The sequence below is a fragment of the Erpetoichthys calabaricus genome, chromosome 10, assembly GCF_900747795.2.
Source record: "Erpetoichthys calabaricus chromosome 10, fErpCal1.3, whole genome shotgun sequence".
In the NCBI taxonomy this organism is placed as follows: domain Eukaryota; kingdom Metazoa; phylum Chordata; class Cladistia; order Polypteriformes; family Polypteridae; genus Erpetoichthys; species Erpetoichthys calabaricus.
The window spans coordinates 151188972-151213443 of record NC_041403.2 but is presented as its reverse complement, the minus strand read 5'-3'; the positions used below and the strand labels follow the sequence as shown (position 1 = coordinate 151213443).

Here is a 24472-nt window from a genome sequence, read left to right as displayed (position 1 = left end):
TTGGAGAAAGTGACCTCTCGTCTGAACAAGTGGAAGTGGATCGTACTTAAACTGTCATACAGAGGGCGGGTGATCATCATCAATAATTTGGTGGCCTCAGTGCTGTGGCACAAACTTGTGTGTGGTGACCCCCCTCTGGGGCTTTTAATGAAGATCCAGACAGTTTTGATCGATTTCTTCTGATGTATGGCTCTTTTGTTTATTCTGAAATTTGGCTTTTTGTCATTTGACAGTGTTTATTGTTATGTTGATGTTTCTTATGTTCACAATAAAGGTTGTTTTAAAAAAAAAAAAATCTATCTGCCAACAGTTTTTTTTATATGCATTTCTTTGTCCAGTGATTTTTCTTTTATGATATTAATGTTTTCTTTTTAAAATGCACATTATCTACATGTTTATTAGATCTATTTTTTTGTGTTTTCTACTTATTCTTTATTGAAACACATAGCTGTTTCTTAATCTTTCATACATGTAACTATGACATTACAATAATTTTATAAATGCATAACGAGAGAAGGAATAAAGGCCAGGTAAATAAACAACAAGATGAGTAAAAGGAAAAATTACGAATTTATTCTGAAACTGGCTGAAATAAAAAGCTCCAGGACTGCACCTAAGAAGATGAGTGCTCTACACAACTTTACCTATTAATCAAAAGGGAACAACATCCGCATGGGTGCAAGTGCAACAATACCTAGGAGTGCAGCTGGACGATAAATTAGACTGGACTGCCAATACTGATTCTCTGTGCAAGAAAGGACAGAGCCGCCTGTACTTCCTTAGAAGACTGGCATCCTTCAACATCTGCAGTAAGATGCTGCAGATGTTCTATCAGATGGTTGTGGCGAGTGCCCTCTTCTACGCAGTGGTGTGCTGGGGAGGCAGCATTAAGAAGAAGGATGCCTCACGCCTGGACAAACTGGTGAGGAAGGCAGGCTCTATTGTTGGCATAGAGCTGGATGGTTTGACATCCGTAGCAGAGCAACGGGCACTCAGCAGGCTCCTATCAATTATGGAGAATCCACTACATCCATTAAACAGTATCATCTCCAGACAGAGGAGCAGTTTCAGCGACAGACTGCTGTCACTGTCCTGCTCCACTGACAGACTGAGAAGATCATTCCTCCCCCAAACTATGCGACTCTTCAATTCCACCAGAGGGGGTAAACGTTAAACATTATTCAAGTTATTGTCTGTTTTTTTACCTGCATTTTTTATTACTCTTTAATTTAATATTTTTTGCTGCTGGAATATGTGAATTTCCCCCTGGGATTAATAAAGTATCTATCTATCTATCTATCTATCTATCTATCTATCTATCTATCTATCTATCTATCTATCTATCTATCTATCTATCTATCTAAGTGTAGCTGGTGTCTGACCAGTTGTATTGTGCCAGTCTGGACAAAAGTCCAGGGCAACTTTTTGATAGGAGATCATCCATGATTACCTGCCACTCACTGCAAATAAAGGGTGCTCTTTATCAAAGGTGGCTACGCCATAAAATTGAGTGAGGTCTACAGTGCAACGGGACAGACTTAGCAGTCTAACTCTATGACCTCCAGGCTTTTCGGCAACTGGATTTCATAGGACTCATAAAGGAGTTTGCTGAAAATAACAACAGAATAATCCGCTTATAAAGGTAGGAACATATTTTATGCTACTGGCCTGTTGCGTGTTGTTCATTCATTCACCTGAGGTTTTGAGAATGTTGTGGGTTGACTGGCCAGACATCTGTAGGCCAATGTGTACAACTAGCAGAAGTGACCTTGTTGTTCATTCTGTGTTTTATGCACCTCGTTCTCACTGTTTATTCCTCGCAAATATCATATGGGTGATCTAAAAACCAGATTGATATGACCCAGGATTAAATGTTACATGGGTATGTTAAAAACAATTTTGTGTGCATCAAGTGCCATTGATTTGCATTTTGCTGGTGGTAACAAAAGCACATCAGCAGCGGCCTTGAGCGCTTCCTTGTCAGATGGCATAGAGCAGATGTCCGCAGCAGAGGTGTTTTATATTTAAATTCATCTCTGACACTGTAGAACTGGTTTAGTAGCATATACTGCTTTATGCACGTCGTTGGTATTTTCCAGAAAAAAATGTCTTCTGCCAGCTGTAAGATCTTTATTTCTTTTTCTGTGAGTTTAATATCTTTAAGTTGATTTTCAGTTACCAAAAAATTGAGAATTTTAGAGTTAAAGAGAAAAAGCAGGGCGTGTAAAGGACACCCTCGACGAATTTCTCTGTAAGTTTCAAATCGTGGTGGGACTTAATGAAAACGTTTAAATATTGAGTCATTGTGCAAGTGCACAATGCTGATTTAAGCGCCTTGAGCTTGGGAAAGGCACTATATAAATAAAATGGATTATTATCGAGTTAACTCAGATTCTATTTTGACTCGATTCTTCTATTCTGACCTCCTTCTACAAGGGTGTGGCTGACGGCATCTTCACCTCCTGTACTGCGGTGTGGTACAGCAGCTGCTCGGCCGCAGACAGGAGAGCTCTGCAGCGGGTGCTCAAGTCTGCACAGCGGATCAGCGGCAGCAACCTGCCCCCCATCGAGGAGAGTCACACCAGCAGGTGCAAAAGTAAAGCCTCCTCCGTTATGGAAGATGGCACTCATCCTGCACATGGACTGTTTGCCCCCCTCCCGTAAGGCAGGAGATTGCACAGCTTAGCATTACCAGGTTGAGGAACAGCAACATCTTCTTGGGTTCTATTAGACGCAGTGGTTCTCAACCTGTGGGGCGGGCCCCCCTAGGGGGTCACAAAGTAACTAAAAGGGGGGCGCGAAGATGTGAAAAAAAGAAAACAAGAATCGAAAATAATAAAAAAAATACATCTATTGAAACCAAAACAAATTAACTTAAACTACATTCTGATACTAGAAAAGTAAATATAGAGTTAGATAAATGTCGATAAAAGTTAAGTAGGTATAATAAAATATGCATCTATAGCTAAGCTTCCATCCAGTTTTTTGCGACGTTTTGTTATCGACAAACAGAATATACGTAAAAAAAATGTGCGAAATTTGCTGTCTCCAGCCTGTTTCCATCAAACTGGCTTTTTATCGATAAAATGGTGTGCGTGATGACGTAATCCCCCCCCCCCCAAAACGAACTGTCGCATAACTTTTGTTGTATCGCGAAAAAAATCTGCCCTTGAGCCGTTTCCATACATAATTTTGTGTATGTCGCAAATTATCTACCATTTGTTTTCCACGTTACACCCCCTCCACTAAACAAAGAAACAAAGAAATGGAGAGATTATTCAGACAGTTTTTTGAAATTTGCCAGCTTACTGTTATTTCAGTTTCACAAATAATTGGAATTGTACATATTATCCGAAGACGACAGCAGAATGAAGCAGTTGCTTGTCTGATAGCCCTAGAGCTCGAAGAAAGTACCAGTGCGACGAAACCCACGGGTATGGGAGAGACGACGGAATAAGACCTTCTGGGAGGAGGTGGTGGAGAGACACTTAACAGAAAATCTCTGGCTGCAACATTTTATAATGACACGGCCGACGTTTGAGATGTTGTGTGGATTCATCAGTCCTGATGTTGCGCCCATCACAGGTTGCCACCGACCACCGGTTCCAACCCAAAAGCGGATTGCCATCGCCCTTTACAAGCTGGCAACCTGCGCCGAGTATAGAGTAGTTGGAGAAACTTTCGGGGTTAGTAAAACTACCGTCCATCGATGTGTATATGCTGTGTGCACCGCTATTAAAGAAAAATTAATGCGGCGTTATATCAGACTTCCGACTGTAGCGGAGGCCAATGAAATTGCATACCGCAATTCCTTGGTGCATCTTGTGCCACAGATTTACGGTGCGCTGGATGGCACGCATGTGCCTATTCTTCCCCCGACGGAAGGCTACCGCGATTACATTAATCGCAAAGGGTGGCCATCTATTGTTCTCCAGGCCCTTGTTGATGACAGGTGCATGATACGAGACATTTGCGTTGGCACTCCTGGAAGTGCCGATGATGCAGCTGTGTTTGCAGCATCGGATCTGTACAGGTGAGCCTACCTTTCAACATCCCTTCACAGTGCGATAACAACTGAATTAACCTGCTGCCCTTAAGGTTTTTAATTAAAACTGAAATTTGAATTAATACAAAATAACGACGTTTAATCAAAAAAAAAAACTCTCTTCATCAGACCATGCGAACCGCTCCGCCATTCTCGTTTTGATTACACGTGATGAAAATGTGACACATTTATTTGCGTTAAAGCCCTTTTTTCCGACAAAAACTGTTTCCAATGTAGTTTTTGCGACATCTGAAGTATCGATATGGAATTTATGCGCTAAAGTTAAACGGAAAAATATTATGTCGACATGTACAACATTTTATCGATAATTAGCATTTCCATCAGCTATATCGGTAAAAAATTTGAAGCGCTAAATATTTTTTCGCAAAAACTCCTTGGATGGAAACCTGGTTTATGATATATCATTAATTAAAAAAGAACAAATTGGTATTAGTGGGCTCCTTTCAAAAAACGTTAAGGGGGCGCGATTAAAACTATTATGAAAACTCGGGTCGCCAATACTTAAAAGGTTGAGAAACGCTGGACTAAAGAATACATCATCACTAAATATGACTGTATACTCGGTGCGACTTATTAACTACACTTTTATTTAGTTTCAGTAGTTTCATGTACTAAACTATTTGCTATTTTTTTTGCTTGCTGCTAATTACTGTCCGTACTGCAACAATATTTCTTTTAGCTACAGTCATATTACTTTTTTTATTTTATTGAAATCACACAACATTCCATAAAAATAAATCAATTTTTACAAAAATAAGATCGAAAACAAATCAACTCCACCCCAGTCATCTTACTTCTATTTTATTGTGTTTAGCTGTGATACCTTTAACAAGAAGCTTTGGGGTTAAGAGGCTACTTATGGGATAGTTTTAATTACGAAGTTATGAATTACTCGGTACCGGAGTATTGAATTTCGTTTCTGCGTATGGGTATTGGAATGACAATAAATAGATCTTTGATCCTTGAGACTGTCTTCTAGCGAAAGGACAAATCGATGAATAAAATATAGTCGACTTTTGGTGACATCATGGACTTGCACCGCCCTGTCAATCGGGAGCGAGCTCGCGCGCTCCTCGCGCGCACGTAAGACGTCACTACCGCAACAGCCTACGTACAAAGCTGGGCGCGAGATAGAAAGTGGCGGCGGGATGTGCTTGAATGCAGTCGAGCACCAAACTAGCTCACAAAATCAGAGGATTCTTTTTCTTTGACAGGACACGAGATGAGAAATGTTTTCTCTGTGAATTGGCGCGCTTTATGCATTTAGAAACTCGAACGAGCTGCGGAGTTGTCTTTTTGTTAGTTTGTTTGGACTGTCCTGGCAGACGCCGAGAAAATGTCCTGGTGGCCGCGCGGGTAAGTGGGGTGTCTTCATTGTTTAAACAGTCTTCTAAACACGAAGAGCGGGACATGATGCACTGAGAAGATGTTAATTTTAAGTGCTTTGGGTACGGGATACTGAAAGTTGTGAATGCGAATGAACTTTTGAGCCGTAGTCAATATCCACTGACACTTGTGAATGTAGTGTTCCCACCTGCACACGAAGTTGACTAATACGAAGGGAAGATCCAAATCCACATTAAGGCGATGATGCAGTTGATTGTATGGCGTGGACGGCTTTGGATGTTTCACTTTATTTGAGCATAGTTTTTAGTGCTGGTATTTTTCTTTTCGTTTGCAACGTTCGTGGCAGCCGTAAATGCGAAAATCTGTGGCCCAGGAGTCACAATGAGCCAAGCACGTACCCAGTACTGATCGTCTGATATCGAGAATGTTATACAAACAAGGTCGGTTTATATCTCGGTAGCGCCAGCTACACGGGTCGTTGAGGTCATGTATCCCTGGAGGAATCCTTGTGTACCAACACGTAAAAATATAAAGTAGAAAGCGCTTTCATCCCACGGAACTGCTGTTGCTGTAGTGATACTCGTAAACGGATGGAAACACGTTAGTCTGTCGAGGGCTCGGTTCGTGAAACGCCGAAGTGATGTGTGTTGTCTTTTTAAATTATCTGTCCATTAGAGCGATGAATATAGCACAAGAAGGATGAGTTGCTTTAATTGCGCCTAAACTTTTTTTGTTTGAAGTTTTTCACTACCTTTTGTGGCATAAATAGATGGCTAGGTAGAACTTTGTCTCCAGGGTTGACTTTGGCTTTTTACAGAGTCTCCTTAAGTAAATGTATACATGCACACATATGTAAATCCTCCCTTCATTTTTTTGTTTGTATATGTTATGAATTATTATTGTAGCTAGTAATTAATAGTGAAAACTGTTTAACATATACTGTTATGGTTTTTGACCTCGTATCCTAGTCTGTCTGTCTTGTCCGGTATGTTTTGTTTTGATATATATGGATAAGTATTTTAACCATTTAGTTAATACAGACTTCTCTTGAATTAATTTGCTCTTTTAAATTCTTTTCAAGAGAAAACGCAATCTTTTGTTCATCTTTATATTTTAGTGATGAAAACGAAGAGATGATTTGTCAGGACACAGATTCTGATGTACCAGACCAGAGGGATAGTGGAAAAGTGAAAGTAAAATGGACACAAGAGGAGGTAAGCTTTGAGGAAAGTGTACTGTATATACAGTGGAAAATTAAGATTAGCAGGTAGTTGCTTCTGTGAAACATGCCGATATATAGATCGCAACATTTTGTCGAGAGACGATTCATTGTCGGCCAAATTCATTCTTGTTCGTTGTATGTAGCCTTTTTTTCTTTTTCAAAATGATTAAAAATTGAGAAGATTGAGATTAGAATTGTTATGTAATATTACATATTTCAAGTTTCTGACCCACTTTTTTTCCTACTGTCATTTAGCACTAGGTAGTAATAAATAGATTATTCCATTTTTAATTCAACATATTTTCAAAACCCCCAAATGCATTGCCATTTTTGATTATGATAAAAAATGGCTTATTTTCAGTTTATTTAAAAAATCTAATTCAGATAAAGGAAATTTCACAGTGGAATGATTATTCTAGGACATTATGAGATTTGGACATTGTGCAGACACTGTATTATATACAGTACTTAGTAAAGGTATATGGGTTACTGTAGTGTACCTGTTTTGACTAAAACCAGAAATAACGCTACAGCTGTCCACAGATGCACAGTGCATGAGATTGGGTGCTGCTGCCTGTTAGCTAAATCATACACTGTAAAGCTATAAATGTTTTAATTGTAAGTAGGGAGAGTTCACATTAAAATAACGTTAGAGAGTACAGTACTGGAAGCGCAGTCCCTTTGTATATGAGACGTGTGTTTTGTGTGGGAAGCTGTTAAGTTCGCTATGTCCAGTTCCCTGATTAGGATTTCAGGATTCTGGTAAAGCCTTATGGGACCATGGGAATTATGAGGCACATACAGTAGCTGTATACAAAAATGCTAACAGATGTAATTTCAACATGGAGTTTGCCTACTTGGACTCAGTTCAAGATGCTGTTATTTGAAAACCTTACTATCTGAAACTGAAGAGTATCAGTTTAAATTGTATTACTGTTATTATTTGGCTGTTATTACTGTAAAGAGCCAAATGCCACTTGTATTGCTCATGTGTGTGTAAGTTGGGACCGGTAGTTTATGGCATTTTCAGTGTTTGTTGTTGGGATATTAGTAATTTTATTCACTGTGTTAAATTAATTCCTAACTTGCTCAACTGAAACCAAGTACTTTCCTATACTATATTTTGAGTTGCCATCCCTGGATTTTTAACTTGTTATACAGTGCATTTCTTTTATGATAATGTCATACTGTATTGTGAAAATACTGTGTCATAAAGCCTGAATCGCGTTTTAAATTATATCGTCGACTTATATCGTAGACGTGTTCTCTCATGCCTACCAAAAAGTGATTTCAAAGTCGGAATATTGGTATCCTGAGTTGTTAACCCTCTCTTTTTGACTGTCTGTGATAATAACTTTAAATCTTGAGTTATTCTGAAACCTACATTATTTCTGATGGGTTACTTTTTCTTTACATAAAATTCTAATACTTAAAGCAGTAATTTTTTTTTTTTTTTTTTTTTAAATAATAAACGATTCCACTCAAGAGTTGGTCTGTTTGCCAAGAAGTACATGCTATTGCAGAGAAACTGATCGGCTACTCTGTGCCAGTGTCATTTTTGGTCAACCATGCCAGTGTTCTTTTTTTTTTTTCTTTCCCTAATAACTACTCAATATACTTGTAGATTTTTTTTTTTTTTTTTTTTTGTTCCCAGGGGGAAATTTTGGCTTTTCACAGAAGCTCTTTAAATAAATTAAATAAAGAAACTGTGTCTATTACTTGATTCTTAAAAAAGCTGGAACACTTTAATATTAGTGTTTTAATTCATTACAGGATAAAAGACTAAAAGCTTTGGTCCAGGACTTGGGGTCATCAGATTGGAAGACCATATCCACCTTTTTACCAGTATGTATTGAAAAATTATTTTGAAGTATTATGGTGTTGGGCTACTACTGAAGGAGTAATTTCTATATTTATTTCAGTAGTGGAAAAATGTTTAGTTTTTAAGATCTTCTCTGTTTTGTTGTTTAAATGTGCATTTTCTTAATGAATGTAAACACTATACTTAATGGGGATATTGACTTTAGTATGTTTTTGAATTAGTATCTAAGATTTCTAAACAGTCCAGTCAGTGAATAATTCTGAAAACAATTACAGCCTGAAAAAGCTATTCTGAAATGTAAAAACTCTGGACCAGTAACTCATGGTTTTTCTGCCCCTTCTGGTGTACTATTTCCCTCTTCAAAAAGAAGTTTAATGTTCTTGAGGAATGTTTTTTGTATGTAGTCTAAAATGGTTTGACTTACTGACTTATAAACAAAATAATTTATTTCAGGCAGCCTCTATTATGGGGTTTACTTGCTCTTAGAATACATTTGGGTAACCATTTCTTAAAAAACAATTACAGGGCTAAAACAATGTGGATTATGGGTGGGGGGGGGGGGGGTACGAATTGAGGAGCATATGGCAGAATGGAGAGAAAATCTTAAGTGAAGAAACATATTGGCACTATTCCTTTGAAAGAGGCTAATACTTAAAGGCAGCCCACTAATATCAGTAGCACGTTCATATCTTTAATCCCATTGGATGAAAATGGTTGGTTAAGTGGAAAGTAGGCTTAGTAAGTAAATGCATGGTATTTTACATTAGAGAAATTTTAATGTGCTCTTTGCAGCTTGATAAAGTGTTGCAATGGTTACCACTGTGGCCTCATAGCTCCCGAAGTCTGAATTGTAAACCTGGACTTCATTGAAGCTTGCAGACCACATGTATGTAACACGTTTTTCTCTATCAGCTTTGTAACTGCTTAGCAATGTCATTGGGTCTTTGTTTTTTATTTTTTTCCAGTAAGTAGTGTCTCCTTAAGTGTTGGATGAAAAAATATATAATAAATATATACCAAAATATAAAATACTTCTGCATAGTATGGGTTTTGTAATCTTTTTTTGCCAAGTCTAAAAAGCTTGTTCAGTCCATAACAGAGAATTTTAAGACCCGCACCGACTGCCATATGGTCACAAAATTATGCTGTCAAATGACTGCTACTGAGAGCACTCTGCATAAAATAGCCAAACTAATGTATGTAACACCATTCATGAGCATTGTCTGATGTAACACCAAGTAAATGGGAAGCATTTAATTATTGAGATTCTCAGTTCTACTTCTTGACGCATTGTAGTACTCGCTTAACGTCAATTTTCAGTATTTCTATATAAACAAAGAATAAAGGTGAAAGCTGATAGAAATGATGTAGTATACTTAAATATATTGATAGCCTGCATAGTGAGATAGCGAGATCCCTTCATCTACAGTTAAGCTAGCCAGTCCTTTACTTTATTGACAATACTCATTATTTACAGTGCTGTGGAAAAGTACAGGGTGAGTCAAAATTATGTAAACATTTGAATGGCGGGAAAAAATGTATTCACAAAACATACTTCATATGTGCAAGTTGATTTACAGGAATGTCTCAATCTATTCACCATCATGTTCAACACGCATGAGGCACATAGATTGTCCACAAAAAGTATATACAAGTATATACATATAGTACCATTAGTGTTAAAATAATTTTGACTCCTCCTGTATTTGTCCACTTTCCTGATACTGTCATAAATATATAAAAAAAAATGATGACTTCAGCTCTTTAGACAAAATGTAATATTAAAGGAACCAGCATAAACATGCAACACAACTTCTGAATTTCTACTTAGTATTTTTTCAGTAATAGTTATCCATCACTCGTACTGCCTATGTGAAAAGGTAGTTACCCCTTCATAGCAATTCACTCACACAGCTTACCAAAGTTAATTGATAACTAAATTCCACTGACTGAGCACAGCCACCAGCTCTGTTGAATCTGAACCTCACTACATATTGACACTTACTGTGAGATCAAAGTAGTCACTATTTGAATATAATTCAAATGTACTGTAGTATAAAAACTTCTCACTTCAAGGTAAAAACTGATCAGGAAAACGGTTGTTTACTTTACCTCTCACTGATTTCTGCATCATGTTACTCCAGGCACACTGTGCCATATTGCTGTTATTTCATAACTGTTTTTGCACATCAATTCTGTAAACTTCAGTTTCATAAACACACTTCTTCAATATATTTGACAGATTTGTTTCTACCCCACTGCTCTGCTCTTGGGTCTTCTATTGTATTAAGAACAATTTTTTTTTTAAATGCCACTCTATTGCTATAATAGTGTAATTCTGGTGCTGGTTCTGTTCTACTACTGAACCTGAAATCCCTGACTTGCTGCTGTGTTCTGATAGAACTGTTAAGCATTCACTGCACTAAGCAACAGGTGGTCTCCTTTATCATTAGTGATAATGGAAAATTAGCATATTTCTGATTTTGCTTTTATGTTTTTAAAATTATCATTTTAAAGAGCCTTTTCAGTGTCCGCAATCATTATTTAGCAACCTCGGTTTCACAAAGTCTGAGTTGGCTGAAGTTTGGATGTACATTGCTTCAAATAGCGAGGTGTAATTTTAAATATAAACACAGTATATTCAGACCACTGTATTACATATTTTTTTCCATTCCAACTCAGGCTCATTTTACCAAAGTTGCTGCGATTAAAGCCATCTGCTAAATGAATAATTGTAATGAAAAGGAAATACATAACTTCAGAGCATTAGAACAGTCCAGACGAGAAAAGGTTATTCAGGCCAACAAAGCTTGCCAGTCCGATCATCTTAATTCTTCCAAGATAACATCGTCGAGTTTTGAAAGCCCCTAAAGTCATACTGTCAACCACACTACTTGGTAACTTATTCCAAGTGTCTGTGGTTCTCTGCATAAAGAAATACTTCCTAATGTTTATGTGAAATTTACCCTTAACAAGTTTCCAACTGTGTCCCCTTATTCTTGATGAAGTCATTAAAAAAATAAATAATAATAATTCCCTTAATATTATTAAACATTTCAATCATGTCTCCTTTTAATCTTCTTTTGCTTAAACTAAAAATGTTCAGATCTTTTAATCTTTCTTCATAATTCATCCCATGTAGCCTTGAAATCCGCTTACTCTCTCTTCTCTGGACTTATTCTACCACTGGTATGTCCTTTTTACAGTCTGGAGACCAACACTGTACACAGAACTCCAGATGAAGCCTCACCAGTGTGTTATAAAGGATTGAAGACCATTATAATGTTTAGCTAAACATGATCAGGTGTTTTATTTGTGAAACACACAGGTTCACTGTGGCTCAACATAATAAGAGTTGTGGGCAGCCAAATCTCAAGGACCCAAAAAAAAAGTAGCCATTATTTGAAAATATTGCCATGTTTGAACAGACATACATATGCAGTTTTTCTCTGGTTTTGTTATGGGCATTACTGGCAGTGTGCAGTGCTCTCCAAGTCTGCTTTGTCTCTGATCTCTGTCCACTTTGGGTACACTGGGAATCTTGGTTTTTATGAAGGGCTGTGCTTTCAAATGTAAATGTGTGTTGGAGTCTTTCAAGCGATGATATACGGTTCATAAAAACACAAGAAAATCTTAATATTAAGCCTTTTTGTATTAACTGTTTGGCCTTATAAAGGGGGAGAATGAAGTATAGTTTAATCCAGTTGGTTATTGATTGATCACCATCTCTGTTCCACTACACTTATTTGGCATGCTGTTTCCTATTTGCATGTGTATTTTTTATTTTTTTTTTGGGGTGTGTGTGATCTGTGCTTTCTTATTCATCATGTCACTTTGTGCCCACTGAAAGTACTGTTTCTGGGAGTTTTCTGGACTATTTTCATATTTCACCTTATAATTCGGTTATTCAGCAGAACAAAGCTCAAAGTAAATCTGCCACTGAATGGCTCAGAAAAAGAAAACTTTTCGCCATGGCCTAGTCAAAGTCCTGATATGAACCCATTAGAGATGCCGTGCCGGAAACTGAAATGAGCCGTTCACACTCAAATCTATGTGTCTGAATTAAAGCAGTTCTACAAAAGACTGGGCAAAAATTTCTCAATTGTGACATGAAAGAAAGATATCAAATTACTGGAAGCATTTAGTTATTATTGCTGCTGAAGATGCTGCACCAAGTATTGAGACTATGGGTGCAATTCCTTTTTAAATGAGTTGATATATTGGTGTTGAATAAATTTTCTTCATTAATGAAAATAATGATTTAAAAACTATTGTATAATTGGGCAGATTCACTTTCTCTAATGTTGCATTTTGTCATAATGTCTGAGGCCATTCATGATGTAAACTATGCAAACATTAAGGTTATTAGGGAGTTTTTTTCACAGCACTTTAATCCTTTGCAGTGTTCTGAAACTGTGGCTTCAATTGTGTAATTTCCTTTATTTTACGGCTTCTACTTGTTTTACCTGTATTCTGCTTTTTATTCTGTCCACTCTGCTCACTTTCTACTGACCTTTGCAGAAAAGGAAGGAATATGAATAAGAACACTTTGGTCCATGGCTACTTAATGATCTGAGACAAGGACATATTCCCTTTTAAGTTTTCAGAATTATTTAGTCTTTGCTTCAACTCCGATCCCTTTGCAATTATTTTGACACTGCATATCAGTACTACATGAACAACAATTATGAAGGTAATAATACACAAAACATCCATCCACACAACTGTCCATATTCTCAAATACTGTTGACCAGTTGAGCCTCATGAGAGGTGGTGCTCTTCTTGCATGAGTTGTCAGTCCAATGCAGGGCTCTCTAACAAACCCCGGCCACACTAAGTGCAGTTTGACCTTTCACCAACATAACTAGAAAAAAGATTGAGAGAACATGCAGACAAACTTTTTCATTCTGAGGGTAAGGTATCTGAGTATTGTATTTTTGAAAGACCTTGGTTTTCATATGTTGAATTTTATTTGCAGAATAGAAGTGATCAGCAGTGTCAACATCGGTGGATGAAAGTTCTCAATCCTGAGCTTATTAAAGGACCATGGACAAAGGAGGAGGATGAAAAAGTAGGTCATTGCTGAAAAAGATGTCCTGGTTATCATTACATGTCAACACTCCTCTCTCAAAATAATACATAGTACTTTGCATTTGATAGAAATGCTACAGAAAAATAAGTCTCTTCTTGATGGCGTTCTGCATCGCTATTTGTTGTGATGTACTGTGGTTACAGGTGAAGTTTTGAGAATAAATCATAGAACTGAAGACACCTTAGCATTTCTTTGAAGGTTCCAAATAAACCATAATATAAAATGAGCAAATTGTAAATGTTTAGTATGGTAGATGGAGGCGATGGTGTAGCTACTATTTACTTGGACTTGCCGGACTTCTGTTTCTCTTACTAATTTAAAGTTCAGAGCTTTTTTGTTTATGGTATACAAACGAGCCTTTTAAGGAGTTATATCATTTTTCACATGTTGTCATTTGAGTAAGAACAAGATCTTTTAAGAGTAATTTTTCTTTTAGTTTTTGATTTATTAAACCTTGTGAAATGTAAATGCAAATCATCTTAAATTTGATTTGTAGTAATGAGGCTTCTAGGGATTTCATTAGATATTATGAACAATTGATACTTTCTATCAAGGTACCATTTAAATTGATTATAAAAATATAGCCAAGTTGTTACTAATGCTGAAAATGTGTATTACTTCTTGAAATGACCGACTTATAATTTACTCACATATGACTGCAAAGCCCCTTTTTCTTCCACCATTACTCCAGGCTCCTAATGGTGAATGAACTGTTGTAGCTCACACTTTACTACTTAAATTTGAGTTGGTTATTAGAGAAACCTTTGTCATTGTGTTAGCACAGCTAATACTTTTAAAGGCTAGTGTAGTAATTCAGTTATCACTTTTAACGTATTTCTTGACCACTCCCTTCTTTAGGTAATTGAATTGGTAAAACAGTATGGTACAAAGCAGTGGGCTGTCATTGCCAAGCATCTGAAAGGCCGTTTAGGAAAACAGTGTCGTGAACGTTGGCACAATCACCTTAATCCTGAAGTAAAGAAGTCATCCTGGACAGCAGAGGAAGATCGTATAATTTACCAAGCTCATCGCGTGCTTGGTAACCGCTGGGCAGAAATTGCTAAGCTGTTGCCAGGAAGGTAAGCATGAAATTGCCTATGGGTCAGATCACTGTTAATTTGTACTGAATGTTTAAGTTCCTTTAATTATACTGGGTTAGGATTATAATGATTGGCCAGAACCTGGTTATTTGCTAGAAAGCAGCAGTTGGGTGGTAATTAAAGATCATTGCAGTGAAAGTAATATATGCATACATTTTTAAACAAGTAGGAAAATGTATGCATGGCATAACTTTCAGGTGTGTTCAGAGTCATGGTTAGCTGGTTTGAAAGTTGGACCTTTTTTTTTATTTGATAGTTTGACCTTTTTTTTTATTTGATAGTTTATCAGTTTCACAAAATTGTTTTACATGAAAGAGACAAACACATTATGGGGTGGAGGCAGAAGCCAGACTGTTAGAATATAACAAAACCTACCTCTGTGTTCTGGTACAGTAATGGATGGTGATGAATAAATAAGCAATATCGTTACTACCATATTGAATAAAGAATCTTAGTGAATTGAATGAAAAAATATACATCTAATGTCTTACCTTTCTTAAATGGTAATGCTTGATCGCCTGACCCAGCCCCATCCTGTCTCCTGCAGCGTGTGTACTTGCTTCAACTCTCATAATTTCAGGTCTTTCACTGTTTTGCCAGCTATCAAACAAGTAAAACAATTGTATAATATAACGCTAAGATCTGTGGGTCTGGTCCCTCTGAGCGGTTCAATCTGGTCAGTTTAGCTTTGGCATGATTGGTCAGTATGGTTTTGGTGACACAACGAAAAGTATGAGACACACGAGGAGGAGTAAAGCTGCATGAGGGATGCTGAGTCAGCTTCAAAGACGGCAAAGATAAAACCAGACCGGAGGTAAAAAAGGTACCTTGAAAATAATGACAGACTTTGAGAAGCAGGCTTTACAGAAACATACTCGAGAAAAGGAGTGCCACTTAAGAAATGTTCACACATGCAAATACAGAAGAACATTTGAACAGTCTAGATGAGAATATGCCATTCAGTTTAACAAAGCTCACTGTTCCTATCCACTTAATTCTTCTAATATAACCAAGTCTAGTTTTGAAAGTCCTACTGTCTATCATAGTACTTAGAGAACCACAGGCACATGGAATAAATTACTATGTAAGGAAAAACTTTCTAATGTTTGTGTGAAATTTACCCTTGGCAAGTTTTCAGTTGTGTCCCCTGTTCTTATTGTACTCATTTAAAAATAAGTCTTGATCCGCTCTACTAATTCCCTTCCTAATTGTAAACACTTCAGTCATCCATCCATTTTCCAACCCGCTGAATCCGAACACAGGGTCACGGGGGTCTGCTGGAGCCAATCCCAGCCAACACAGGGCACAAGGCAGGAACCAATCCCGGGCAGGGTGCCAACCCACCGCAGACACTTCAGTCATGTCTCCTCTTAATCTTCTTTTGAGCCTCATAATTTCACTCTTGACTTAGTGATATTTATAGCTTCAGTCGTACAGAATGTTTCTTTGGTTTTCACGTCAGTGGGTGATTTTGAAATTCCAAAAATGTGTACTGCATGATTTGAGAAATCCAAACAAAAACTGAAATATCCTGACAAATTTCCATGAGGAATAAGCGTGCCAGATTTAAAAAATCAATTCTAGTGGGAGAGGTGTTGTTTCATGTAAATAAACAGACCATTAAGGCCGTTGGAGTAGCTGTTTATATTCCGTGTTATGATTCCCATGGAGCACCAATCTTTTGATGGGCACAAAACCCCATGGGGACCTCCCTTGTTGGCCTCTCCCCAAAAACTTTGATTGGCAAAGAATCCCACTGGTGAGATATCCCAGCACTTCACCTGTCAACTGAACAACAGAGGGGTTTAAATCTTTGCCCTTGGCAAGGATACAAACTGAATTATTAACATATGACAAGCCAAGTCACAGGACGTCTGTCTTGTTGGCTTCAATTTTGCAACTTTCCAAAGGAAACTGAATTTAAGCATTTTATAGAAACGGTTGTATTCATGTTCTTTCACAATAGTTTGTTTAGAAGTAAAAATGAAGACTTCACTTTCTAGCAAGTGTGATATTAAGCAAGCCCTCCTGATCATACAACTTTACCAGTAGTAGGAGTAGTTTTTGGTAGCTGGACGGAGGATCTTTGTTAAGCCATTCAACCACCTAAACTTATTAAGGTATTTTGCATGTTTTTTTAAGCATCCTCACAAATGTGAATGTTGAACTATAGCATTAATAAGAACCCATAAAGTATCTGTTGTATTTTTTTATGTGAAATATGTTAACTTTTTTGATTAGTTGTGCTGAATAGAAGTGGCTGTAAATTATTTTCTTATGATCTTCTTGCAGAACAGACAATGCTGTGAAAAATCACTGGAATTCCACAATTAAACGTAAAGCTGAAACAGGCTTTTTTGAGAACACTGAAGATGCCCCTCTGAATGTGCTGATTCCTATAGATGAAGGAAATTTAACTGAGTTGCAGGAAGAGGAAAAAGAGGCAAGTATATATTTTTACATCTTAATTTTCAGTGAGTAGCCTTTTCATTTGCTTGCAGAACTCAAACTTGTTTTACAGTGCAAGCAGATATAATCACAGTGCCCACAATGAATAAAGTATGTAAACCTAATGCTAGAGCTGGGTGATTTTTGGTTAAATAATTTGAATAAATGTTTTAAAATTTCTTTCAAACATGATTTTTTTTTTTTTTTTTTTTTTTAAACAAAATGGTACAGTTAAACAGTTGACCAAATACTTTAATCCAAGAGATCCATCAACCCTTAACTCGCTTGTTGCTTTGGAATGGGGATCCTGCAAGCTTTTCAGTTTGGGTGATGATAGTGCCACAAGCTCACCATAAGGTTGGCTTTGTGTGTGTGTGTGGGACGATGAATTTGTCTGCCATGCTGAAGCCTGTGGGTTAGTGACACACAAATCTCTTGCGGACAGCTGCTGTTTGAAGCAGAAGGCTGAAAGTGCATGTCTTTTAAAAACATTAAGGACCAAAGTGATGTCATGAAAATGTGACAGTTGAGTTGTTTTGTTGAGTGCGGGATATATATATATATATATATATATATATATATATATATATATATATATATATATATATATATATATATATATATATATATACATATACAGTAATCCCTCCTCCATCGCGGGGGTTGCGTTCCAGAGCCACCCGCGAAATAGGAAAATCCGCGAAGTAGAAACCATATGTTTATATGGTTATTTTTAGAATGTCATGCTTGGGTCACAGATTTGCGCAGAAACACAGGAGGTTGTAGAGAGACAGGAACGTTATTCAAACACTGCAAACAAACATTTGTCTCTTTTTCAAAAGTTTAAACTGTGCTCCATGACAAGACAGAGATGACAGTTCTGTCTCACAATTAAAAGAATGCAAACATATCTTCCTTTTCAAAGGAGTGCAAAGCAAGCAGTCAAAAAAAAAAATCAATAGGGCTTTTAAGTATGCGAAGCACCGCCTGTACAAAGCTGTTGAAGGCGGCAGCTCACACCCCCTCTGTCAGGAGTAGGAAGAGACAGAGAGAGAGCCACAGAAAAACAAAGTCAAAAATCAATACGTGCCCTTTGAGCTTTTAAGTATGCGAAGCACTGTGCAGCATGTCCTTCAGGAAGCAGCTGCACACAGCCCCCCTGCTCACACCCCCCTACGTCAGCGCAAGAGAGAGAGAGAGAGAGAAAGTAAGCTGGGTAGCTTCTCAGCCATCTGCCAATAGCGTCCCTTGTATGAAATCAACTGGGCAAACCAACTGAGGAAGCATGTGCCAGAAATGAAAAGACCCATTGTCCGCAGAAACCCGCGAAGCAGCGAAAAATCCGCGATATATATTTAAATATGCTTACATATAAAATCTGCGATGGAGTGAAGCCGCGAAAGGCGAAGCGCGATATAGCGAGGGATCACTGTATATATATTTTTTTTTTTTTTTTTTTTTTAATCAACCTCTTTTTGGTTTTTCTTCAGTAAATTGTCAGTGCGGTTTTCTTACTCTGAACAGGGAAGATGTATTACAATATTAATGCAAAGAGTATGACAAGTACCGCTTCTCTAATGAATGAGCTTGCTCCAAAGAGACTAACATTAAGTCAGTTATGAGGTATTTTAAATATTGCATGTTGAACGAAGTAAAGTAGAATGCAATGTTTGGAAAAGCACAATAGAAATTGAAAGTGGCAGCAATATCAGTTTATTTCAGCTAGTGATGGGCGGTATACCAGTTCATACTGAAAACAGTTTTTTTTATTTTTGTTATGATATGGATTTTCTTATACCTCAACACTGGTTTAAATTGCCTAAATGACGTTCGGAACGTGGCGCAGTGGGAAACTGTTCAAGTGGGGACCTTTTTCACTGCTATACCGCTAATCACAGAGGTGTTACGCGGGGGCTCTTTTTCACTGCTACAGCGCTAAATAGGTAGTGGTAGTGTAGGTATTGCGCGGTGAAAATGGACAGAGAAAATTCCGAAACTGAAGCTGTAGCTGCTGATAAAGTTGAACATAATGACACTGAAGAACTTTTGCCGAAAAAAAGGAGTCGCGTCCGTTGCCTGGAGATACTTTGGTTTTAAAAGGTCGGATGTGGACCATTATGTTCAAATGTGTGAATACTGTTTCTATACTGCTGGATAATACTGCAAGCCAAGTTGTACGTGTTTTATTTTTTTTCAATACAGTGTAATGTACCTGGGTACTGTGTAATAGTGTGACGACATGTTGACTTTATTCTCGACATTTCCACTTTAATCTCGACGCTTATGACGAGAAAAAGTCGACATGTTGACATTATTCTCGACATTTTCTACTTTATTCTCACTGTTTATGTCAAGGTTAAAGTCAACATGTTGACTTTATTCTCGTAATTTGTCATTAAAGTAGAACATCGTAAACGAATATTCAATTTACTAGATTTTCTCAAACCCCGTCATAAGTTTTATGTAGCACATTAAATGCTTTGTGTTAAGTGTTCCCCGAGCCATGTTAAATCGATCGCCGCACAGAATACATTCACTTCATGATATTCCTGCCCTCTGAACATTTAGAATGCTAAGATAAATACTTTTCATGATGAAATGCATTAAAGTATGCATTAATCATGTAGGGGCACAGCGGTGTGGAGGTTGCACTGCTGCCTCGCAGCAAGGGTGTCTCAGGTGTACCCTGCCTTGAATTTGCATGTTTTTCTGGTGGGTTTACTTGGCATGCTTCAGTTTCCTTTCAAAGTCATTTAGGATGGGGGGTTTTGTTACATTACAGTACATTGACCCTGCTGGTGTATGTTTTGCTCATATTCACCCTGCGATGTGCTGGTGACTCGTTCAGGATTTGCTTCTGCCTCGCATACAATGCTTGCTGGGATGGGCGCAACTTTGAATGGAAGGCATTCATAAACCCTGTATAGCGAAGATATTTTTAAAGTTCTGAACACTCCGTGGGCTAAGTTTATAACTAGAGTTAATTTCACAAAGACGTTTATCGTGTGGTTATTGGTTATGTGGAGAAAGAAAAAGGAAGGATAGGAACTGGTTCTAGTACGTCAGATAGACAGCACGCGTGCAATAATTTAGCCCGCTCAGAAGAACATCCATTGAATTCAGTGTTCGTGTCTTTGACCACCAGATCACAAACCCAACATTTACACAATATTTAAGTTAAAACTTTGCGATACGCATTCATACGTCCAGTTTTTTGGAGCCTCGTCACACCTGCCATAAAGTTCTCTACACTGAACATACACCTACCGCCTCACTACCGTGCATGTTTAATACCTGCTTTAATGCATTTCATCAGGAAAATGGTATCAAGTATTTATCTTAGCATTCTAAATTTTCAGAGAGCAGGAATATCATGAAGTGAATGGATTCTGTGCGGTGATCGCTGCCTCCTTAGTGCGGAGGAAGTCAGTTTAAGAAGCGTAGTGATTAACAACTGGGTCAGGGAACACTTAATACAAAGCATTTAATGTGCTGCATTAACTTATGATGGGGTTTGAGAAAATCTAGTAAATTAAACATTGATTTTAGGATGAAGTTTAGTTTACGACATTCTGCTTATAGTTTATAATTAAAGTGGAAATGTCGACTTTATTCTCGACATATAGTTGTTTTCTTCCCTGTGTCCATTTTTTTTTTTTTTTCTTCACCGTGGCCCTAATACAATTCCGTAGGGCTATAACACAAATAGCATTATAAATGCAAATTGCAGTTTTATTTTTATATAGCTTAGCTTGAAGCAAGGTCCATATTAATGCTGTTTGCCTTAATGATGGTTCAGTTGGTAAAGATGTCATCACCAAATTGCACTTGTTTTATTTTATTTTAATTTGGTGAGTATTGTGTAATGCACCTGGGCTTGAAGTCTTGAAGTAATGATGCATTATTATCAGTAATAATACAATTATTTATTAGTTTAAATATTATGCAGTTTAATGATGGTAAAGTTGTTTAAAAAGTCACTTTAATGTGTCAGTGGACAGAGATTGTTAACATTAACAAAGTGTAGTTGGTTTACAAAAAATATTTACTATTTATTCCTTTTCTATGACATGTTCAGTGCAATACAACTTTTGACAAGCACCTGTAAATATTTTACTAAGTCTAAATGCCTCTTTGGATGGTTGAAAATATGTTGTCAAAAATTTTTTTTTTTTTTTTGCAAAATTTGTTCAATAAAAAGGTTCTATATTTTGACTGCATCTGTCATGCAGTGTGATTCCTTCTCTTCATTAGTACCACCCCCTTGAAAACTTTATGGGGCCATGCAAACCTGTATTAATACGTGTTTGCACATTTAAAATATTTTTTTTTTTTTTTTTTGTACAATGTTCATGACAGTGGAATAGGTTATTCTTAGCCAGTCTACTGCAGTAATTGCAGTGGAAAATGTGGTTACCATCCACTCATGCATGGGGAAAACAATACCGTTGAGTACCATGAAACCGGGATAATTTATACAAATACCGCGATATAGAATTTTGGTCATACCACACACCCCTAATTTCAGCTCTTAAAATGGAAATGGTGTGAGAAAGCATGAGATGTACCTCTCTTCTCTAGGTTGTGCACTGCAATTGTGCTCTCCTTATCTACTTTTAACAAGTGTGATTGTTTACTAGTTTTTATCTAGTCTGGAATCCAACTGTGGTACTGAGGTCCTTGTGTTTGTACTATAAAATTTTTTGTTGTGGAGATGTCTGGATAGGCTTGGCAACCGGTGACCCTGATTTGGATTAAATAGGTTTGATAATGTTATATTGCATTTGTACTTTTTATTTATTCATTTATTTTTACTTCATATAACCCATTATCCAAAAGTGAGTTACCAGAAATAAAGATTAATAACTCGCTGATCTTTATAGCCTTTAAAATGTTTGCTTAATTCAGGGAAGATTAATTATATAAAAGGTATAGGAAGTGCTCTGCCCTCTGGCAGCAAAGAAAGGAATGTAGCTGCCAGCAACAAAAATAGATGGTTTTATCTACATCGCCCACTTTCAAGTTTGTTAGCTGGTGCTTTATATCATCCTTGCTCTGCTTTTATTATATGCATATCTCATGTGCATATTAACTGTTATGAAATGTCCCAGGACAATTGGCCTTGGTTATAGTGCAGAGGGTTAATTGGATGTAAGTGACAGAGTACTCTTCAGTATACAGTATTTGTTGTGTTCCCCTAGGGGGCTAATATTATTGTACTGAAGCAACACATTCTTGAAGTTGCGACATACAATCTCACATGAGTAAAATATTCCTGCAGTAGATCAATTCTTGCTTTTCCTAGGGAATTGGTTTTTGTTGTGGGTCATTGAAAAACAGTTTTTGGAGGAATTTTTATTCCTTTTGCGTTCAAACATTTAATTAATAGGAATAATGAAAATATTGGGTCTAAATATCATTAAACCCTGTAACCATACATCTTGTAAAAATGGTAGTTTCCGTCAGATTGGAATGCAATGCTTTGATCTATAATCTTGTACCGTTACAAAGTTTTGGAGGATTTAGATCAAAAGCAATATGCATTGAATTGTGGTTTCCTTCAACTTATTAATTACATTTACAAGCTGTATATTTATGTGACCCATGTGATGAACTGATCGTATACAGTGTTTACCTCTATTGTTCTGTCTGTGGGGGACCCCTTTGCCAAGTTATGCAAGTGTTTAAATTGACCAAGCCTTGCCATTGCTGCTGGCTTGTGTTGTACTTCGGGTATGAAGTGAGTAAGTAAGCTGCACCGGCAGTTCTCTGGTGGTTCTTTGCAAACCGAAGTATAGTGGCACATCATGGTCTGACCTCCAAGACTGATACCTTCTTTCTCCTCAATATTTCATGTATTTAACCACCATAGGGTGTACTGCATGTACCCAAGGAGGCGTCGTTTTCGGAGTTTCGCCCCACATTTCTTCATGTCTTCCACATCTCATTTTCCTGTACAGGGTAGCAGTGCTGTTTCACTTGCGACCAGCCCCATTTCTTTGTGCAATTACAACCTTGGCTTGTATGATGGTGTAGTTCTGCTTGTGGAATTCGTTTGCTAGCTCTACATGCCTATTTTGTTTGTTGATCAAATGTAAGGTGAAAAAGACACACTGCCTAAGAATATCCGAGTGGCTACAACTTTATTACCGGTAAACATTTACAAGTGACACGTTGGCTAATTTTCTTTTTTTTTTCTGTAACGTCGCCCAATTTCAATTGGTTAATTTTTGAAATTTTGGAATGTTTAGTTTTTCTATTGTAGTGGGTTTTAACCCTAAATATTAATATATCAAAATATCCTTTCTTAGCAAATACCTGCTGACCTGGGTATACCATCATGTCAAATATCAACATTTTAACTGAATAAGAAAATGTTTTTGTTGTTGAGTGAGTCAGTCTGTCAGCTTTGTATTGTAGATATCTATGGGCTTGTGTGTAGATCTAGAATATCTCATTTAAAAAGAATAATTTCCATAATTTGTACGAGTTTGCCGCTGCAGCTACACTTAAAACTTCTGATGATTGAGTTTATACTATATACAGGTATTACACCTTGGCAAACACAAGGCAAAGACAGAACGACTACAGTAGTTTAAAGTTTGAGCAGTAAATATTTCCAAATAATTAAAGCTGCTGCTGTTACCAAAATTTTCTTTTTTGAAAGTTATTTGCAAACTTAGTGTTTTAGTAAAAATTTTAAGTTCTTGCATCAATAGTGCTTACAAATGTGGCAAAACTTTATGCTTTATAATATTTCAGGCTTTCTTTTGTGTGCATTCCTTTTAAAGGTGTATCACTATGACGTAGACATGGATGCTGATCAGGAAAACATTGCAGTGGAACAGGTACAGAATGATTTTTTAATTTTTTTTTGCCCCCATCCTAACCTGCCCATAAATGTATTTGGTTGTTCTGTGATAAAATCTCTGAAAGCATCAATAAAAATATCGGATATCTCTGTCATTCTCTACACTTGTGACTGAGCTGCAGCTGTTTACTGTACTATTTGAATGATATAGCTTGATTTTTTTTTCCTTTCATTTCAGAATAGCTGGTGAAGCTTCATTTTTTTCTTTTTTTTTTTTTTTTTTTTTTTTTAAACCAACATTATAGCATTCATGCAGGATATGTCTAAAATGGTGGTCCCTTTCTTTGGCTCACTCCTACTGCCTCTTTCAGCATCTTTTGTAATGCTCTGTGCCAAACACCCATAACCTATTGCCTCTGTTGGTGTCTGCAGGAGCTTTGTCTTCCTCTTACACCCTAGGAGACTTGTATGATCCTTCTAGCTCTTCAGTGGGGCTCAGCAGGTAATGATCCACCACACGGGGCAACATTCACTCTCTCCTCTGTGTGGTCACTGACCACTCTG

The 24472-nt window shown here is 37.2% G+C and overlaps 1 protein-coding gene across 1 annotated transcript in view; it reads left to right on the top strand.

Moving 5' to 3' along the window:
* The first annotated feature begins 5168 nt into the window (after positions 1-5168).
* The window catches only part of mybl2b (v-myb avian myeloblastosis viral oncogene homolog-like 2b), a 44480-nt gene continuing 25176 nt past the window's right edge, over positions 5169-24472 (top strand). Inside the window, exons 1-7 of the mRNA XM_028812101.2 lie at positions 5169-5422; positions 6531-6627; positions 8409-8480; positions 13436-13528; positions 14408-14628; positions 16942-17092; positions 23889-23945. Coding sequence (XP_028667934.1) covers positions 5403-5422; positions 6531-6627; positions 8409-8480; positions 13436-13528; positions 14408-14628; positions 16942-17092; positions 23889-23945 — 711 coding nt within the window. The 5' untranslated portion in view covers positions 5169-5402. The remainder of the gene's footprint in view (positions 5423-6530; positions 6628-8408; positions 8481-13435; positions 13529-14407; positions 14629-16941; positions 17093-23888; positions 23946-24472) is intronic.